A 16,622-nucleotide genomic window follows, 5' to 3' on the forward strand; every position below is an offset into this window, starting at 1 on the left:
TGAATATGGTATTTCGTCTCCTGAAACGAAAAATTCCATAATGTTTTCTTTAAAAAAAATTCAACCATTATTGTGGAGACACGATTCTAGAAGCTATATAGTAGCCTTATAGAATAATCATTGTAGAACATAGGTTGTTCTAGAATAGGCTTTCCAAAATACGTAAAATGTTTTTTATTTTTTATTCTCAACCATTATTTTTTATTGTTACGAAACACCTATTATATAAACTTTTTTTTCTTCTGTTGTGGAACACTTATTCTAGAAGGCGAAAGTTATTTTTGTACTGGTATGGAACACCTATTTCATAAATAATTTTTTATTGATATGAAACACCTATTTCGAAACGGTGGGAGCTTTTTTACTGTTGTAGCATACCTATTTTGGAAGTTATTTTTTATTGTTATGTAACAACTAATTTGAAAAGTTGTTTTTTAATGTTATGAAACACCTATTATATAAGCTATTTTTTTTTTTTACAGTTGTGAAACACTTATTCTGGAAGGCGAAAATTATTTTTTTACTGTTATGAAACACCTATTTTGAAAAGGTGTAAGCTATTTTTTATTGTTATAGAATACCTATTCCGAAAGTTATTTTTTATTTTTATGTAACATCTAATATGAAATTTTTTTAATGTTATGAAAAATCTATTATATAAGTTATTTTTTAATGTTATGAAACACTTATTCTAAAAAGATAAAAACTATTTTTTTACTGCTGTCAAACAAAGTTAATAATTTACCCTTATTTTTATGTTAGAAAACCATTTTTATTTTCTTTTCCTCTTGTTCCCTCTAAAACTCCATTGTTACTAGGCAGGAGTGTGCGTGGGGAAGAACAATTTCGAGGCAGCAAAATGGGAACATCGGTGCAGGTAACGCCACTGTGTGGAGTGTACAATGAGAACCCTCTCTCGTATTTGGTTTCCATTGATGGCTTCAACTTCCTCGTCGACTGTGGCTGGAACGACCACTTCGACCCTTCCCTCCTTCAACCCCTCGCCAGGTCTCTGTCTCTGTCTGTCTCTCTCTCTCTCTCTCTCTCGCATTTTAGGACCTACCCTTTTTAGGTAGCAAAAATAAAAATTTGAATTTTTGTATGTGGGTATCTTCGTTTCAAACCCCTCCTCGTTTGAGGCATTGGAACTAGAAAGAAGAAGATTTTTTTGTGGGGTGGGGTTATAATTGTGAATAACAATGGAATTGAGGTTCTAGGCATGTTTCTGGTGAACTTTTTTATGTGCGTATCTTTGTTTCACCCCGCCCTTCTTCATTGCTTCATAACAAAATGTGATTTTCAGCACGGGTATTGATTTCTATGAGGTCTTTTCCTAAACTCCCTGTTTGTTGTTGAGGCAGTAGAACTAGAAAGAAGAAGAAAATTATAAATTTGTTTTTGTGGGGTGGAGTTATAAACTTATAATTGTGAATTTCAATGAAGCTTGTGTTTTAGCCTGTTAGGAATGTTTTGTTTTGTTACCTTTGATTTCATATTGAGGTTGTGTGGCTGGCATGTAGGGTAGCATCAACCATAGATGCTGTTTTGCTTTCACATGCGGATACACTTCATCTTGGTGCCCTTCCATATGCCATGAAGCAGCTTGGACTCTCTGCCCCGGTTTATTCAACGGAGCCTGTCTACAGATTGGGCCTTCTCACTATGTATGACCAGTACCTCTCAAGAAAGGTGAAATTCCATGCTGGTTTATTTGGTTTTGTTGTTAGGAGGAATAAATTTTTGTGATTATTGGTTTATAGGATGTTGGATATCCCATATCCTTATCTGTGTGCTTGCCTTTTATTTGGCTAGATAGAATTTGAAAAAAAAGGGTGTTATATAACTGGATGGTTAGGTTGAGGTATCTTGTTCTTTTGTAGCAAGTGTCGGAGTTCGATCTGTTCACGCTGGATGATATTGATTCTTCTTTCCAGAGTGTAACGAGGCTAACATATTCTCAGAATCATCATTTCTCAGGTAGGCCTTTGAACAATTGTTGTAATGTGATGCATTGAAGTGGTGGTACGCATTTTGTTTAACTCCACTCTGTCACCTCCGTATTCTCTCTTCTTTCGTCCCACCGTTCTCTTTTTATATAATATAGGCTAGTTTCTGAACCATAATCCCATTCAAACCTTTATTTGTTGAAATGAAATTAAAGGCCATTAGGAAATCCAAAGTTCCCTGCAAACTGAAACCCTTTAACTGGGCAGCAGCTCACTTTGAAGTTAGGGGTATTTCTCATAAGGGAGCCAAAAATGATCAATGATGAAGCTGTTGTTAGCGTAATCTTTTATGTTTACCTCCGTATTCTCTTATCGCCTTTCATGGTTATTTGGTAAATAGAAAGGGCCCTGAATAATAACAACTTCACATATTATCAGTGTCTAGTGTCTAGAATATTTTGCATGAGCAATAGAAGATTTTTGTTAACGACTAGAAAAAAATGATTTGAAATTTTAGTTGATTTTTGAATGCACCTCAATTTCAAATATTTTGGAGCTTTGAATTGAAATAAATTTTGAATCCACTAATTGATAGTATGCTGTTTAAAATTTTATTTTCAGAAAATGAATACACATTTTTGTAGTAAAAGTTTACTGATTTACACTATGTGAAGTATTTATCCATATTGCAGAAGTTAGAATATACGGTAATTGATGTTACAAAATTAAAGTATGCATTATCAATTCATAAAATTAAAGTTTTGATGTGAGACAAAAAATTGACAACACTTGTATGAAATAGGGCATCGTCACCCCAACCTCCCATGTAATCTTCTCAACCAATGTTGTTTAATTTTTTAGAGTACCTATCTGATTCTGATATGCCTTCATGTTTCACTACTTAATATCCCCTCATTTTGGTTGTGTTATTTTAATTGGAATTTTAATTTTTAACCACTTTTAGGCAAGGGAGAAGGAATCGTGATTGCACCTCATGTTGCTGGACATCTTTTGGGAGGTACTATTTGGAAAATTACAAAGGATGGCGAGGATGTCATATATGCTGTTGATTTTAATCATAGGAAAGAAAGGTAAATTGCCCATGGCTAAATTTATCTTATATATCTTTAGAGACCAAAAAGGAAACTACTTATCAATCTAATTTTTATTAGGCATTTGAATGGAACTGTTCTAGGTTCTTTTGTGCGTCCAGCTGTTCTAATAACTGATGCTTACAATGCTTTGAACAATCAGCCTTACAGACGTCAAAATGACAAAGAATTTGGAGGTAACCATCTTTTTAATCTTGTAATTGCAGCACCGTCACATAACTAAGATGGGTTTTCTCAGTTTTTGCTTCTTAATAGCTGTTAAGAGAAAACTGAAATATTTTATGCTTAGTACATTCACTGATGAGGCAAGCATATACTTTAATCTTAATCAAGAAATGAAAAATAAACTGTTTAGGATTTATGTGCTTTGGCTATTCTGATCATATATTTTGTTGATTATTTAGATATCTTAAAGAAGACTCTAAGGGAAGGTGGCAATGTATTATTACCTGTTGACACTGTTGGACGAGTGTTGGAACTTATTCTGATGTTGGAATCGGTCAGTACAAGAAATATGTTTATATTCTCGTTCTCCCTTTTTTCCGTACAGTATATGCGTGAGTTAATATCAGATCTTGTTTTTTGCAGTATTGGACTGATGAAAACTTGAACTATCCTATATACTTTCTTACATATGTTGCATCCAGCACAATTGATTATGTGAAGAGTTTCCTTGAGTGGATGAGTGATACCATAGCAAAGTCTTTCGAAAAAACTCGTGAAAATATATTTCTTTTGAAGTAAGTGGTCTCATCCTTAACTTACAGTTGGAGTAAGATATTCATATGCCAATTGTTTATTTATATGTTGTTTTGGTTCTCAGGAATGCTATTAACACCTACTTACTGTTGGCATGTTAAACCTATGATTACTTTAGGTTTCTTGAGATATCTATAGTAAAGGTTTTGTTCAATAATGAGTAAAAATTGAAAAATGAGCTTTCAAAGCCTATCGTTTGTCACGGTTTAAGTTAGCAAACAAATCAATAATATCTTGTTATGATTATGATTGCTAATGTTATCTTGTGTCTAAAACTCGACTGCAATGCTTTTACCTGTAGGTATGTCACCCTTCTTATTAACAAGACTGAGCTTGACAATGCTCCAGATGGTCCAAAGGTTGAATAATTTGTATGCTTATTTTTCATCAGACTAACTTCCTTACTGATTCTGACACATGTACCTTTCATAGGTTGTTCTAGCATCTATGGCAAGTTTGGAAGCAGGCTTTTCTCATGAGATATTTGTTGAGTGGGCCAATGATGTAAAAAATCTCGTCCTTTTTACTGAAAGAGGCCAGGTATATTCTTTAGAAAAATTTCTTTTTCCTTTCTGTCTTTCAGTATTCATGTGAATCAGTATAAATTATAGCACACTTCTCTACGTTAATCTGCTAAGTTATTAATGTCTTCTTTTTTAGTGTTGATGCCACAGTTGCATTTGCATTTCGAGTTTCAATATGAACATTGTTTTAGCTTTTCCTGAGGCACCAAAGATTAAATGAGTGAGGGAATGGATGTGCTTATGTTTGCAGTTGCTAGTTACTGTATTCTTCAATAAAATATTCACCTTTGCATTTATTGATGACCTACTTTGATACTGGTCCTTGTGAATATAACGTAATGTTGTTTATAAGTTGTTTCTAAAGTAATGTGGCATGGGCATTGATTTTTCTGTTGTGAAAATAGCACAGCAAATTCAAACTTTTGGAATGGAGCTTCTTCTGTTGGTTATTGGATAGTGCTCGAGTTTTTTTTTTGGTTAGCAAAGATAAATATATATATTAGACAAGAATCTAAGTACCAGAGGTACCGTGATTACAAGGATAGTGCTCGAGTTTAATTCTTAGTCTTACCTACTTGTAAATTGTAATATACCTTGGCTTGTTCTCTCTCGTCTTTGCTAATATAACATTTGTGACTATTGGAGTATTGTAAAGGACCTGCAGTTATTCTACTGTATGTCTATGCTTCCTCTCCACCACTCCATTTTGGTGATGAGTATGTGGACATATCAACCTATGATTTATGCCAAGTTTAGCTAGAAAAGGGGCAATAGGTCTGAACTCTCCTCCCCAATCAGTTTGAAGACTCTTAATTTTGGCATTAAACTGAAGTTCTACCATAGCTTTGAACTGTTGAAAAATACTAAAAGTTTCAGATTTGCTCTTTTAAGAGATAAATCCAAGTGTATTTAGAGAAAGCATCAACAAATGTTATGTAATACAAGTAGCCATTGGTAGAAATAACATGAGAGGGACCCCAAAGGTCACCAAAAATCAACTCTAAAGGAGCAGAATAGACAGTATTGGACAGAGAAGGAAGTCTATGAGACTTATCTACACAGCAAGATGCACAGAAATCCACAGCATTTTGATTGAAAAGAGGTATATTACATTGCTGTAGTACAAGTTTCATTACATAGAAATTTGGATGGCCAAGTCTAGCATGCCATAGGTTGCTGGACTTGGGTTCCATAGATGCAACAGAAATAGAACAATTAGGAAAAACAGAATTAGAATTGCTAGAATTAGAAACAAAACATGAAGCTGAAGACTTGACTGGGAAGCTTTGAAGCTTTAAAGTGGGAAAGGAGTAGAGTCCATCAGGTCCAATAGAGCCTTGAAGCAGGATCTCATTGGAAACCTGAGATTTAACAACACAAAAATGTGAGTGAAACTCGAAGTAAACTTGATTATTTCTTGCAAATTTACTTACACTTGTGAGATTCTTAGTAATAGAGGGCACATGTAAAAGCTGATCAAGAGATAGAGAAACATTAATTAGAATTATGAGGAGAAATGAGATAAGAAGAACCAATAGACTGAAAGTTCAAACATTGACCATTTCCAATGAAAATTTAGTCTGGACTCAAGACCATCAAAAGGGGCTAGTTGCTGGATATTTTGAGATTCTCCTGTAACATGAAAAGATGTTCCAGAGTCAGGAATCCAATTAGAATTGTTGGACCGAGAATCCGTGTTTGTCAACATAGCACTAGGTTGATGAGAATTGGAGGCTTTATAGCTGTTAGGATTTACCCAAACATTTGAGGGATGAGGACTGGTAGTGTTCTGTTTGGAACTAACATTCAAACCAGAATAATTCTGAGATGATGACTAATAACTCTGAGTTGATTGGTTTGGAGGTGGGGTAAAAGGATCATAAGTGTCAGATTAGGGTTTGGTTAATATTTTTGATTATATCGATAGTGGCAATGAGAAACAGTATGTCCATACTTGAAGCAAACCTGACACTGAAAGTTTGCAAAGTGACCGCTACCGCCACGAGCACCACCGTGCCGGCCACCGCGACTGTGGTCACCTCCACGACCAAAACCACCTCGCAATGCAAAATTTTCTGATTCTGGTTGCTGAAACTTGTTTTGAGCAGGGTATGAATCAGCTCCATACGCATGAGTTAAATTGACAGATGGTGGATCAAACCATTCATCAAACTTGTGAAGTTGAGCTTCGTGAGCTAAGAGAAGTGCCTCAACTTCTGCAATAGGAAGCAGTTTGAATTTGCTTTCAATTACAAAGATGACTGAACTGAACCTCAAGGAAGACCTTCGAGCAAAGCATCCATGTGTTCTTGAGGAGAAATCGGGATTCCAACTGATGCTAATGCATTTGCGATCTCTTGAACCTTGAGAAGAAAGGCATGCATCGATCTATCCTTTAGTGAAACAGATCGCAACTCAGTATGTAGTTGCCGTGCTTGAGCTCGTGTTTGTTTGGTGAAATATTTATGAATGTTGTCCCATTCTTGATACGAGTGGACTCTTCCCAAACAACGCGACAGGATTGACTTCGAGAGCATCGATTGTAGCCATGTGAGAAGGATTTGACCTGTTGCTCCCACGGCTCATCTGTCGGATTCTCATGTCTGACTTCATCGATCAACATCAGAGGGGAACCTTGGCGGAATCATCAGATTCACTACGAAACGTTGAAGCTGGTGTGATTTCATCACTGGTTCAATTTGCTGTCGCCACAGCAAAAAATTTGAATCATCAAGTTTTTCCCCAATCGAATTAGGGAATGCAGAAGAGGAGGGAAAAGGATTATGTGAATCTGCCATTGTTGGATCGAACTTTGATACCATAATAGAAAAGATAGAAGGGAAAAGAAAGGGGAGAAGAATTAGTTTCATTAACCCAATGAATCAATGGTTACAATCCTGTATTTATAGACTAGTTAGTTAAAACAGCCAACTAACTTTAACTGACTGACTAACTCTTAACCAACACTAAACTAACCAAGCTAACCTAACTCAGGTCATAAACTACCCAGGACTGCAGTAGAATAACTGCAGGTCCTTTACAATAATCCAATAGTAACCAAAACATCCCTTTCTTTGTACCCGTTTGGATATATCTTTTCATTATAGCATTTAATGCTGCTAATTTTCAATCGTTTGTCTTTTGTTATTGTTGTGTTTTTTAAATTCTAGCTTAGACTGTTGTATCTTCTCTCCTATTAGCCTTACAGAATATTGTTTCAAATTTATTTTCATAAAAATATGCTCTATGTTTGTGCTAATAATGCTTGATTTCTTTTTTGAGCAATGAGAATGGACAAAAGATCATTGGTCATGTAATATTTTTATCTATGGCGTATTTTCTTTAACTGCTTAAATTTGATGTTTGCTATCATTTGTTTCAACTGATCCTCATGTGTTTGGATACGTAGTTTGCCACACTAGCTCGTATGCTTCAAGCTGATCCACCTCCAAAAGCTGTCAAAGTCGTTGTGTCCAAGCGTGTTGCTTTGGTTGGTGAAGAGCTAATAGCCTATGAAGAAGAGCAAAATCGAATAAAAAAAGAAGCTTTAAAAGCTAGTCTTATGAAGGAGGAAGAATTTAAAACATCTCATGGGGCTGATAATAATACTAGTGATTCAATGGTCATTGATTCTGGCAATAATCATGTACCACCTGAAGGTATGAGTTGTATAAATTTAGTACTGTTTTGTTAAATATAATTAGGTAATCAGAATTATCCATTTCAGATTCGTGTTATAAATACCTTTTCTCCATAACTTTCTCATTTTGAGTTGTGTCATGTATATTTGAAAATTTCTAAAATTATAGAAATGGACATTTTGTCTTCAACTGGTTTTGTGTCTTGAGAAGTACTGGACATTTTGAGTTTTAAAATAAAAGACTACCATTTCAACCACATCAAACAACATTGAACTGTCTTTGGAACATCATTCATCTTTTTATGAACTTTCTAATGTGACATTACTATTTAATATAAATCATGTCCTATTTACCTTAAAACATGATGTTTTTTTTTTTCAAGATATGCATATTCACAGACAAAACCATACCCTTATCTGAGTTTTAAAATAAAAGGCTACCATTTCAACCACATCAAACAACATTGGATTGTCTTTGGAACATTATTCATCTTTTGATGAACTTTCTAATATGACATTACTATTTAATTTGTATTTAATATAAATCATGTCATATTTACCTTAAATAAACAGATCAGGAGTATGGGTTTGTCTGTGGATATGCATATCTTAGAATCTTTTTTCCATGTTTTATTAGTTTTTACAATTTTGATAAAGTTCCTTCACTAATTCGACTTGCACTTGCAGTGTCTGGTCCCAGAGGCGGAGGATACCGGGACATATTTATTGATGGATTTGTTCCCCCTTTGACAAGTGTTGCTCCAATGTTTCCCTGTTATGAGAATACATCAGAGTGGGATGATTTTGGAGAGGTCATAAATCCAGATGATTATGTAATTAAGGATGAAGACATGGACCAGACAGCAATGCATGTAAGTTTCTTTTTCTCCAACCTATCACTAGGTTTCTGTACTTAGTTTGGTAGTTTGGGGGATGGTTTTTGTAGCACGGGTTAGGTAGCAGGGTGCTGTGGTGCTAGCTTTGTTCCTACCAATAACCATAGGAACCAGCTGGCCCCTAAAATACTGTAACTTTAGTACCACTGGTACTCATTATTAATATATATTATCTATGTTTGCTGAGCAAAAAAAAAAATACCTTTCTTTTTTCAAAAAATCTACCTTAGTGTTTATATCAGGTTTGCATTCTGAATTAGAACTTATAAGTTTCAATGGATGCAATATAACGAATTTACTTATTCGAAAGTATGTTCATACTTGCCAAACATAAAGTCAATTATATTAATGGATCACAAAACAGAAAGAAACTTTATAAAGGAAAAGCTATGATACAAGAATATTAAGCTTAGTAACTTGTGGTTTATTTTACATTTGGCTTGGTTACTTCTATGTTTTTAACTCTTCTTTCATTAACATTTGGATGGCATGTAACAGATCCTGCTTCTAAGTGAAATATTTTCTTACATGTCATTTAAGAGTTCTGATTTAGAGGAATGGAGAATTTTGCTGGCATCTATACTTCAACTCTATGTTATTAATAATAATCCTTGATTATCATTTTTCCTATTTTCTATCAGGGAGGTGATATAAATGGAAAACTAGATGAAGGTGCTGCAAGTTTGATACTCGATACAAAGCCATCAAAAGTTGTATCTGACGAAAGGACTGTAAGTAGCAGTATTTATTTATTATATTTTAATGTTTCTGCTTCTTCTGAATAGTAAATTTATATAATTGTGTTTCAGAAATTGATTAGAGGAACCAAGGTTAATTTTTTTATTTGTTACCTTTTCCATTTTTGCACGTTGAATGCCATTAAATTTCATGATTTTACCAAAGATTTTAAATCTATCTTTTCTTGAAATTTTACAAAAGATGATATTATGTCTGTTTTTGCTGCAGTCATAGTAATCCTGCTACTGAATTGTTCCTCAAACCTATTATTTATTCCTTAGATACTTGTATGTGTCTTTGTTCTAAGTTTGTCTCACAGGCATCTTATGTTTTTTTTCCTATAATAAATCAAGCAAAATATAGATGTAATTGGTTAGAGTTGGTACCACTTTCTTGTATGCATTTTGAATTTTATCATGCTCTTCAGCTCTTGTGATTCACCCCTCTTAATTTGGCTGTGAAACGCATCAGATAGGGAGCATTATTGTGGATGTGGAATCTTCTTTTAATTACTGATGTACAGATGCATTTCTTGTGTTTCTAAATATCTAGTGTTCATCAGTCTACTTGTATAAATCTTAAATCTGCTGAATTTACATATCATGGTGTAAGGTGTTGACATTATTTTTGTCCAGGTGCAAGTCAGGTGCTCATTGGTTTACATGGATTTTGAAGGACGTTCAGATGGAAGATCCATTAAAAATATTCTATCTCATGTGGCTCCCTTGAAGCTGGTATGGATCTCATTGGTGCTTTTCAGTTAATTGAAGCACATCATTAAATCTTCTGTTAATTATATTTGGATGTTCATCATTTTTCAAATGGAACAGCTTCAATTAGGTAGTTCATCTTGCCACCTTTTAATACCATGGTATCTTAACAAAGCAATACTTTGACCAGGGCTACAATTGAGTTGTGGCAAGGAATTTGGATATTAGCTGGTTAATGTTATGTTGGATAGGTAAAGGAGCTGGAAAATATATATGTAAATTGTGGGCTTACTTGATGGGTTTTTGTGGGTGGGAAAGCTGAATAAACTCAAGGCTGTTGTAATGTTTGGAAGGGTAGGTATCAAAGGCAATTTCATGGTTTGAGGTTGAACCGTTTTGAGACAAGTGTGAAGAACAATCAAATAAGAGTTTATTTCCAACGTAGCCCAGGTTACATTGATTGCCTTCTAAAAACCTTGAATTTGAGTCTCCCTTTTTGGCCATAGGTGAGTCGTCCAACTCCCTTTGTTACACTTAACCTTCAGAACTTCAATCCATAGCCTTCCCCCCCTTAGATGAAATTTGCCGTTAATATTATTAGTATAAATGTTAAAACTTAAAACCACTTCTTAAATGTCTTTGCTTGTTGGTGGTGTCATTTCATACTTGCCTGTTTCTTTCTCTTGTGTATAAAAACATGGGTGAAACAGAGAAAACAGAGTATATTAGGGGTTCAGATGGCTGTGTTCAACTTCAATCATACTATGGCTGTGTACTGTAGATTAAACAGAAGAGGCTTCTCCTTAAGGCATGATTGTGTATTATCATCCCTTGATCATGGGAAACTCATGGCTGTGTGAGAAAATCACGTAGCTGCTTGAGGTTAGCCACATGGCCATCTGAATGCCACAGAAGCAAACCTCACAGACTGCTGCACGATTTTCTGTGGAAGCATTATAACTATTATGGTTGCATTTTTCTAATACAACAACAACAACAACAACGCCTTATCCCACTAGGTGGGGTCGGCTACATGGATCAACTTCCGCCATAATGTTCTATCAAGTACCATACTTCTATCCAAACCATTAATTTCGAGATCCTTTTTTATAACCTCTCTTATAGTCTTTTTGGGTCTTCCTCTGCCTCGAATTGTTTGTCTTCTCTCCATCTGGTCTACTCTCCTCACTACAGAGTCTACCGGTCTTCTCTCTACATGCCCAAACCACCTAAGTCTATTTTCCACCATCTTCTCTACAATAGGCGCTACTCCAACCCTCTCTCTAATAGCTTCGTTTCTAATTTTATCCTGTCGAGTCTTACCACACATCCACCGCAACATCCTCATCTCCGCTACACCGACTTTATTCTCATGTTGGCTCTTGACCGCCCAACATTCTGTTCCGTACAAAATCGCCGGTCTTACCGCAGTCCGATAAAACTTTCTCTTTAGCTTGATCGGTACCTTTGCATCACATAACACCCCCGATGCTTTTCTCCATTTCATCCATCCTGCTTGAATGCGATGATTCACATCCCCTTCAATTTCCCCATCATCCTGTATTACAGACCCAAGATATTTAAACCGTGTGACTTGAGGGATAATATGGTCTCCTATTTTCACCTCTGAGTTAGAAACCCTCCTTCTTTTGTTGAACTTACATTCCATATACTCCGATTTGCTTCTGCTTAGGCGAAAGCCATGTGTTTCTAGAGCTCGTCTCCAAGTTTCCAACCTCTCATTCAATTCCTCCCTCGACTCTCCAAGGAGGACTATGTCATCTGCAAAAAGCATGCATCTCGGCGCTATCTTTTGGATTTGTTCCGTGAGGACATCCAAAATTAAGGTAAAAAGGTAGGGGCTAAGGGTTGACCCTTGATGTAAACCAATTGTGATGGGAAAATCGTCTGACTCTCCACCCTGTGTCCTAACACTAGTCGATACCCTATCATACATATCTTGGATAGCTCGAATATATGCAACCCTAACCCCTTTCTTCTCTAGAGCTTTCCACAAAATCTCTCTAGGCACTCTATCATACGCTTTCTCCAAGTCAATAAAAATCAAGTGCAAGTCTTGTTGGGCCATGCGATATTGCTCCATCACCCGCCGTAATAAATAAATCGCTTCCATGGTCGACCTTCCCGGCATGAAACCAAATTGATTCTCAGTAACTTGAGTCTCCTTTCTTAATCTCCGTTCGATCACTCTTTCCCATAATTTCATGGTATGACTCATGAGCTTGATTCCCCTATAATTTGCACAATTTTGTATATCCCCCTTGTTCTTATAGATTGGCACTAACGTGCTTCTCCTCCATTCCTCCGGCATGCGTTTTGACCTCATAATTTCGTTAAAGAGTTCGGTGAGCCACTCAAGACCTCTATCTCCAAGAGTTTTCCACACTTCAATAGGTATGTTGTCTGGCCCCACCGCCTTACCATTACTCATTCTTTTCAACGCTTCCTTTACTTCCTGTTTTTGAATCCGACGATAGTACTTATAGTTCCGGTCCTCTTCTCTTGTGTCTAGACTGCTAGAGTCATATCCATATCCATCATTAAATAAGTTGTGGAAATACGCCTTCCACCTTTCCTTGATATCTTTTTCATGCACTAAGACTTTGCCTTCTTCATCCTTAACACACTTTACTTGATCCAAATCTCTAGTCTTCCTCTCTCTACCCTTAGCAAGCCTATATATAGATCTTTCTCCGTCCCTGGTTCCTAGAGCTTGGTATAGTCCGTCAAAAGCTTGGGCTCTTGCCTCACTCACCGCCTTCTTGGTTTCATTTCTAGCTATCTTATACTTATCCCAAGTTTCAGAATTTCTACACCTAGACCACTCCTTGAAACACTCCTTTTTTACTCTAACTTTGCTCTGAACATTTTCATTCCACCACCACGATTCTTTACCCCTAGGTCCAAAACCTCTAGATTCACCCAACGTCTCTTTAGCCACTTTAATAATCTCTTGGGACATCTTGTTCCACATATCATTTGCACTTCCTTGTGATTGTCCACACCAACCCTCCCATATCTTTTGTTGGAAGATTCCTTGTTTCTCACCCTTCAAGTGCCACCATTTGATCCTTGGTGCTACCAGAGGACTTCTTCTCTTTGCCCTATCTCTAATTCTTACATCCATAACCAAAACTCTATGTTGGGTAGTCAAGCTCTCTCCCGGGATAACTTTACAGTTCAAGCAATACTTCCTATCAGACTTCCTGATAAGGAAGAAATCTATCTGAGAACATGTCCCTCCACTTTTGTAAGTGATAAGATGTTCCTCTCTTTTCTTAAACCATGTATTGGCTATAGAAAGATCCAAAGCCTCCGAAAACTCCAAGATGGATTTACCCTCCCCATTCATCTCCCCTAGGCCAAAACCCCCATGCACCCCCTCAAAACCTCTAGCCACGCTACCTACATGTCCATTGAGATCCCCTCCTAGGAAAACTTTCTCTCCTTGGGGTATATCCTGAAGTACCCCTTCTAGATCCTCCCAAAATTTTACCTTAAAGTGTTCTGCTAACCCAACCTGAGGTGCGTACCCACTAATAACATTAAAGGTGTCCTGTCCCACTACCAATTTTAAGACTATGATACGATCTCCTACTCTTCTTACATCCACGACATCCTTCTTCCACTCCTTGTCCACAATAATCCCTACCCCATTTCTTGATCTGATTTTTCCCGTATACCACAGCTTAAATCCCGAGTTGTCTAATTCTTTCGCTTTTTCACCTGTCCACTTAGTTTCTTGTAGGCACATAAAATTGATCTTCCTCCTCACCATAACATCCACTATTTCCATAGATTTTCCAGTAAGTGTGCCTATATTCCATGTACCAAAGCGAATCCTCCTGTCATGAACTAGCTTCTTTACCCACACCCGTTCACGAAAATGTGGGAACCCTTGCTTACTTTTCACTACATCCGGGCGGCGATGCAGCGGCTCTTGCTCTTTTGACACTGTACTCGAGCCATACAGCGCGTTGCTTCCGGGCAACGACCTAGCATTCACATTATTACGTAATTGATCCATGTCATAGAGATTCGACAAAGTTTAACGTTGGCTGTCGAAAGCCTAACACAACCCTCTCCTTTTATCCGGACTTGGGACCGGCTAAGAATAGCAAAGCTACCCTAGGCAGGATTTTGCATTTTTCTAATGGCTTCACAGTATTTAGTGTTGTAACTTTTATGGGCCAGCTGACTCTGATAAATGAATACATAATGATTTTTCCGAAAGGTTTTGGTGCATGGATCAGCTGAAGCTACAGAGCATCTGAAGCAGCACTGCCTGAAGCATGTTTGTCCACATGTTTATGCTCCCCAATTGGAAGAGACAATTGATGTCACCTCTGATTTATGTGCTTACAAGGTACAATGTTGTCAAATTTCATACATTTCTGAAAAGGCTTTGCAAGATGTCAAAATTAATCATGTTATGCTTTTCTGAGTATAGGTTCTACTGTCCGAGAAGCTCATGAGTAATGTACTCTTCAAAAAGGTGAAAAATAGATGTCTGAACGAACTGTTCATTCTATATACTTGCATGTTATTTATCATGTTGAATAGCAACAACCAAACTTATCCCACTAGGGTGGGGAATTCATAATTTTGAATAATGAATATAAATTCAACTGCAGCTAGGAGATTATGAATTAGCTTGGGTTGATGCTGTAGTAGGGAAGACAGAAAATGACCCGCTTTCGCTGCTCCCTGTTTCTGGAGCCGCTCCTCCGCATAAATCTGTTCTTGTTGGTGATTTGAAATTGGCGGATATCAAACAGTTTCTCTCCAGCAAGGGTGTTCAGGTACTTGTTCAGTTATAGTCACCATTCTTCCTTGCTCTGATTGTCTGTTGGTACATGAAGTGATTTCCACTTCATTTCCGAAGTAGACAGCTGATCATTGTACTCCTTAACTGATAATGTTGAAGCTGATGAAAATTGTTGAAAATGCTGTTTTCCATGTGTTCTTTAACCAAAACTTGAGTGAAAAAATTAGTGGAATGCTGAATTTCTACTTTATGAGAATATGTATCATAACATAATTAACTTTATAGGTGGAATTTGCTGGTGGGGCTTTGCGTTGTGGTGAATATGTAACTCTACGGAAAGTTGGGGATGCAAGTCAGAAGGTGAGTGCTTCTTCTGAACATTTGTTAATTTTGCACTTGAAATTGTTTTTTTAATCTAGACAAGACTGATTGTCCAGGTTTTGGATCAACATTCTGATCTATTAAGATGATTTCTTTTTCTAATAGGGTGGTGGTTCTGGTGCTCAACAAATAGTTATTGAGGGTCCTCTGTGTGAAGATTACTATAAAATTCGTGACTATCTGTATTCGCAGTTTTATTTGCTTTAGATTTGGTTGGACAGTGCAATGGCTAAACATGAACTTCTTTCCTTCTCTGCACTGTTTTGTGTGACACATCACACTCTGGACCTGGTTTTCTTATAAGGTAGAGAATGCAAAATTGCCTTGGTAAATACATGCTTATAAGGATTCAAGACTAAATAGTTCCGAGTAGCAGTGCTGGGACAGTTGCAAAATGGGTTAATTTGGGTTGCCATTTGAACAAGATTCACAGGGGCTCTCACTTCGATGTTTTCAATGAAGAATCGTGTTGCATCATTTTTGTGGAGTCTTTGTGCCTCTAATTTATATCAACCACCATAGCTTTTGGTGGATGTGAACTTGAAGTGTGTTTAATCTTTGTAGAATTATAGAAAAGGAAATGTAATTTGTTCTTGTGTAGGCTTCAGATTTTGAAAGGGTATTCATGTGTGTCTGTTGTCATCTATCTCCACATGCAGTTTCCACACTAAAGGTGAAATTAGACTGACATAAAATGAATCTCTGTAGGGATTATCCTTTTTAATTTGGCTAATATAATTGAACAGAACAATCTAGTTTAATCAAAACTGTTATATTATTTTTAATGTCTCTACTTTTGTTCTGAACTTTGGTTTATTTGTTCAACGCCATGCTGTGTGACAAGAAAATATACTTGTACAATGTCTAGTGGCACTGACTGAATATTTTTGCTCCTTTGAATTAGTTTGTAGAAATATATTTTGTTGGACCGAGTCAAAGTTTCCTTAGATACTTGCTCTTCAGCCAAATGCCATGACATCTACTCTTTCTTCAGCCAAATGTCTTTAAATTTAGAGTAAATAGTTTTTACTCTAAATTTAAAGAGCAAACTATCCGTAAATTATTATGTATGATAATTTTATCTAATTAGAATTTTGTTATCTAATTAGAAATTATGTATGATAATT

General features: G+C 36.4%; 1 protein-coding gene across 1 annotated transcript; it reads left to right on the top strand.

The window, feature by feature from the left end:
* Positions 1-778: 778 nt before the first annotated feature.
* LOC100796817 (cleavage and polyadenylation specificity factor subunit 2) lies at positions 779-16,262 on the top strand. Its single transcript, XM_003548131.5, has 18 exons — positions 779-1,008; positions 1,521-1,689; positions 1,881-1,977; positions 2,911-3,037; positions 3,119-3,234; positions 3,463-3,557; positions 3,647-3,798; positions 4,119-4,176; positions 4,250-4,357; positions 7,751-8,000; positions 8,669-8,853; positions 9,519-9,608; positions 10,251-10,349; positions 14,581-14,712; positions 14,797-14,841; positions 14,981-15,148; positions 15,400-15,474; positions 15,601-16,262. Exons 1-18 carry the CDS (start codon positions 860-862, stop codon positions 15,700-15,702), a joined length of 2,217 nt encoding a protein of 738 aa, XP_003548179.1. The 5' UTR covers positions 779-859; the 3' UTR covers positions 15,703-16,262.
* Positions 16,263-16,622: the final 360 nt, after the last annotated feature.

This window comes from Glycine max, chromosome 16, assembly GCF_000004515.6.
Source record: "Glycine max cultivar Williams 82 chromosome 16, Glycine_max_v4.0, whole genome shotgun sequence".
Lineage (NCBI taxonomy): Eukaryota > Viridiplantae > Streptophyta > Magnoliopsida > Fabales > Fabaceae > Glycine > Glycine max.

Bases quoted from the DNA above. Each gene is read 5' to 3' on its own strand.
- LOC100796817 (XM_003548131.5), top strand. From the start codon at position 860: ATGGGAACATCGGTGCAGGTAACGCCACTGTGTGGAGTGTACAATGAG. The intron at 14,842-14,980 runs GTGAAAAATAGA...ATTCAACTGCAG, and splicing joins GTAATGTACTCTTCAAAAAG to CTAGGAGATTATGAATTAGC. The intron at 15,475-15,600 runs GTGAGTGCTTCT...TTTTTCTAATAG, and splicing joins TTGGGGATGCAAGTCAGAAG to GGTGGTGGTTCTGGTGCTCA.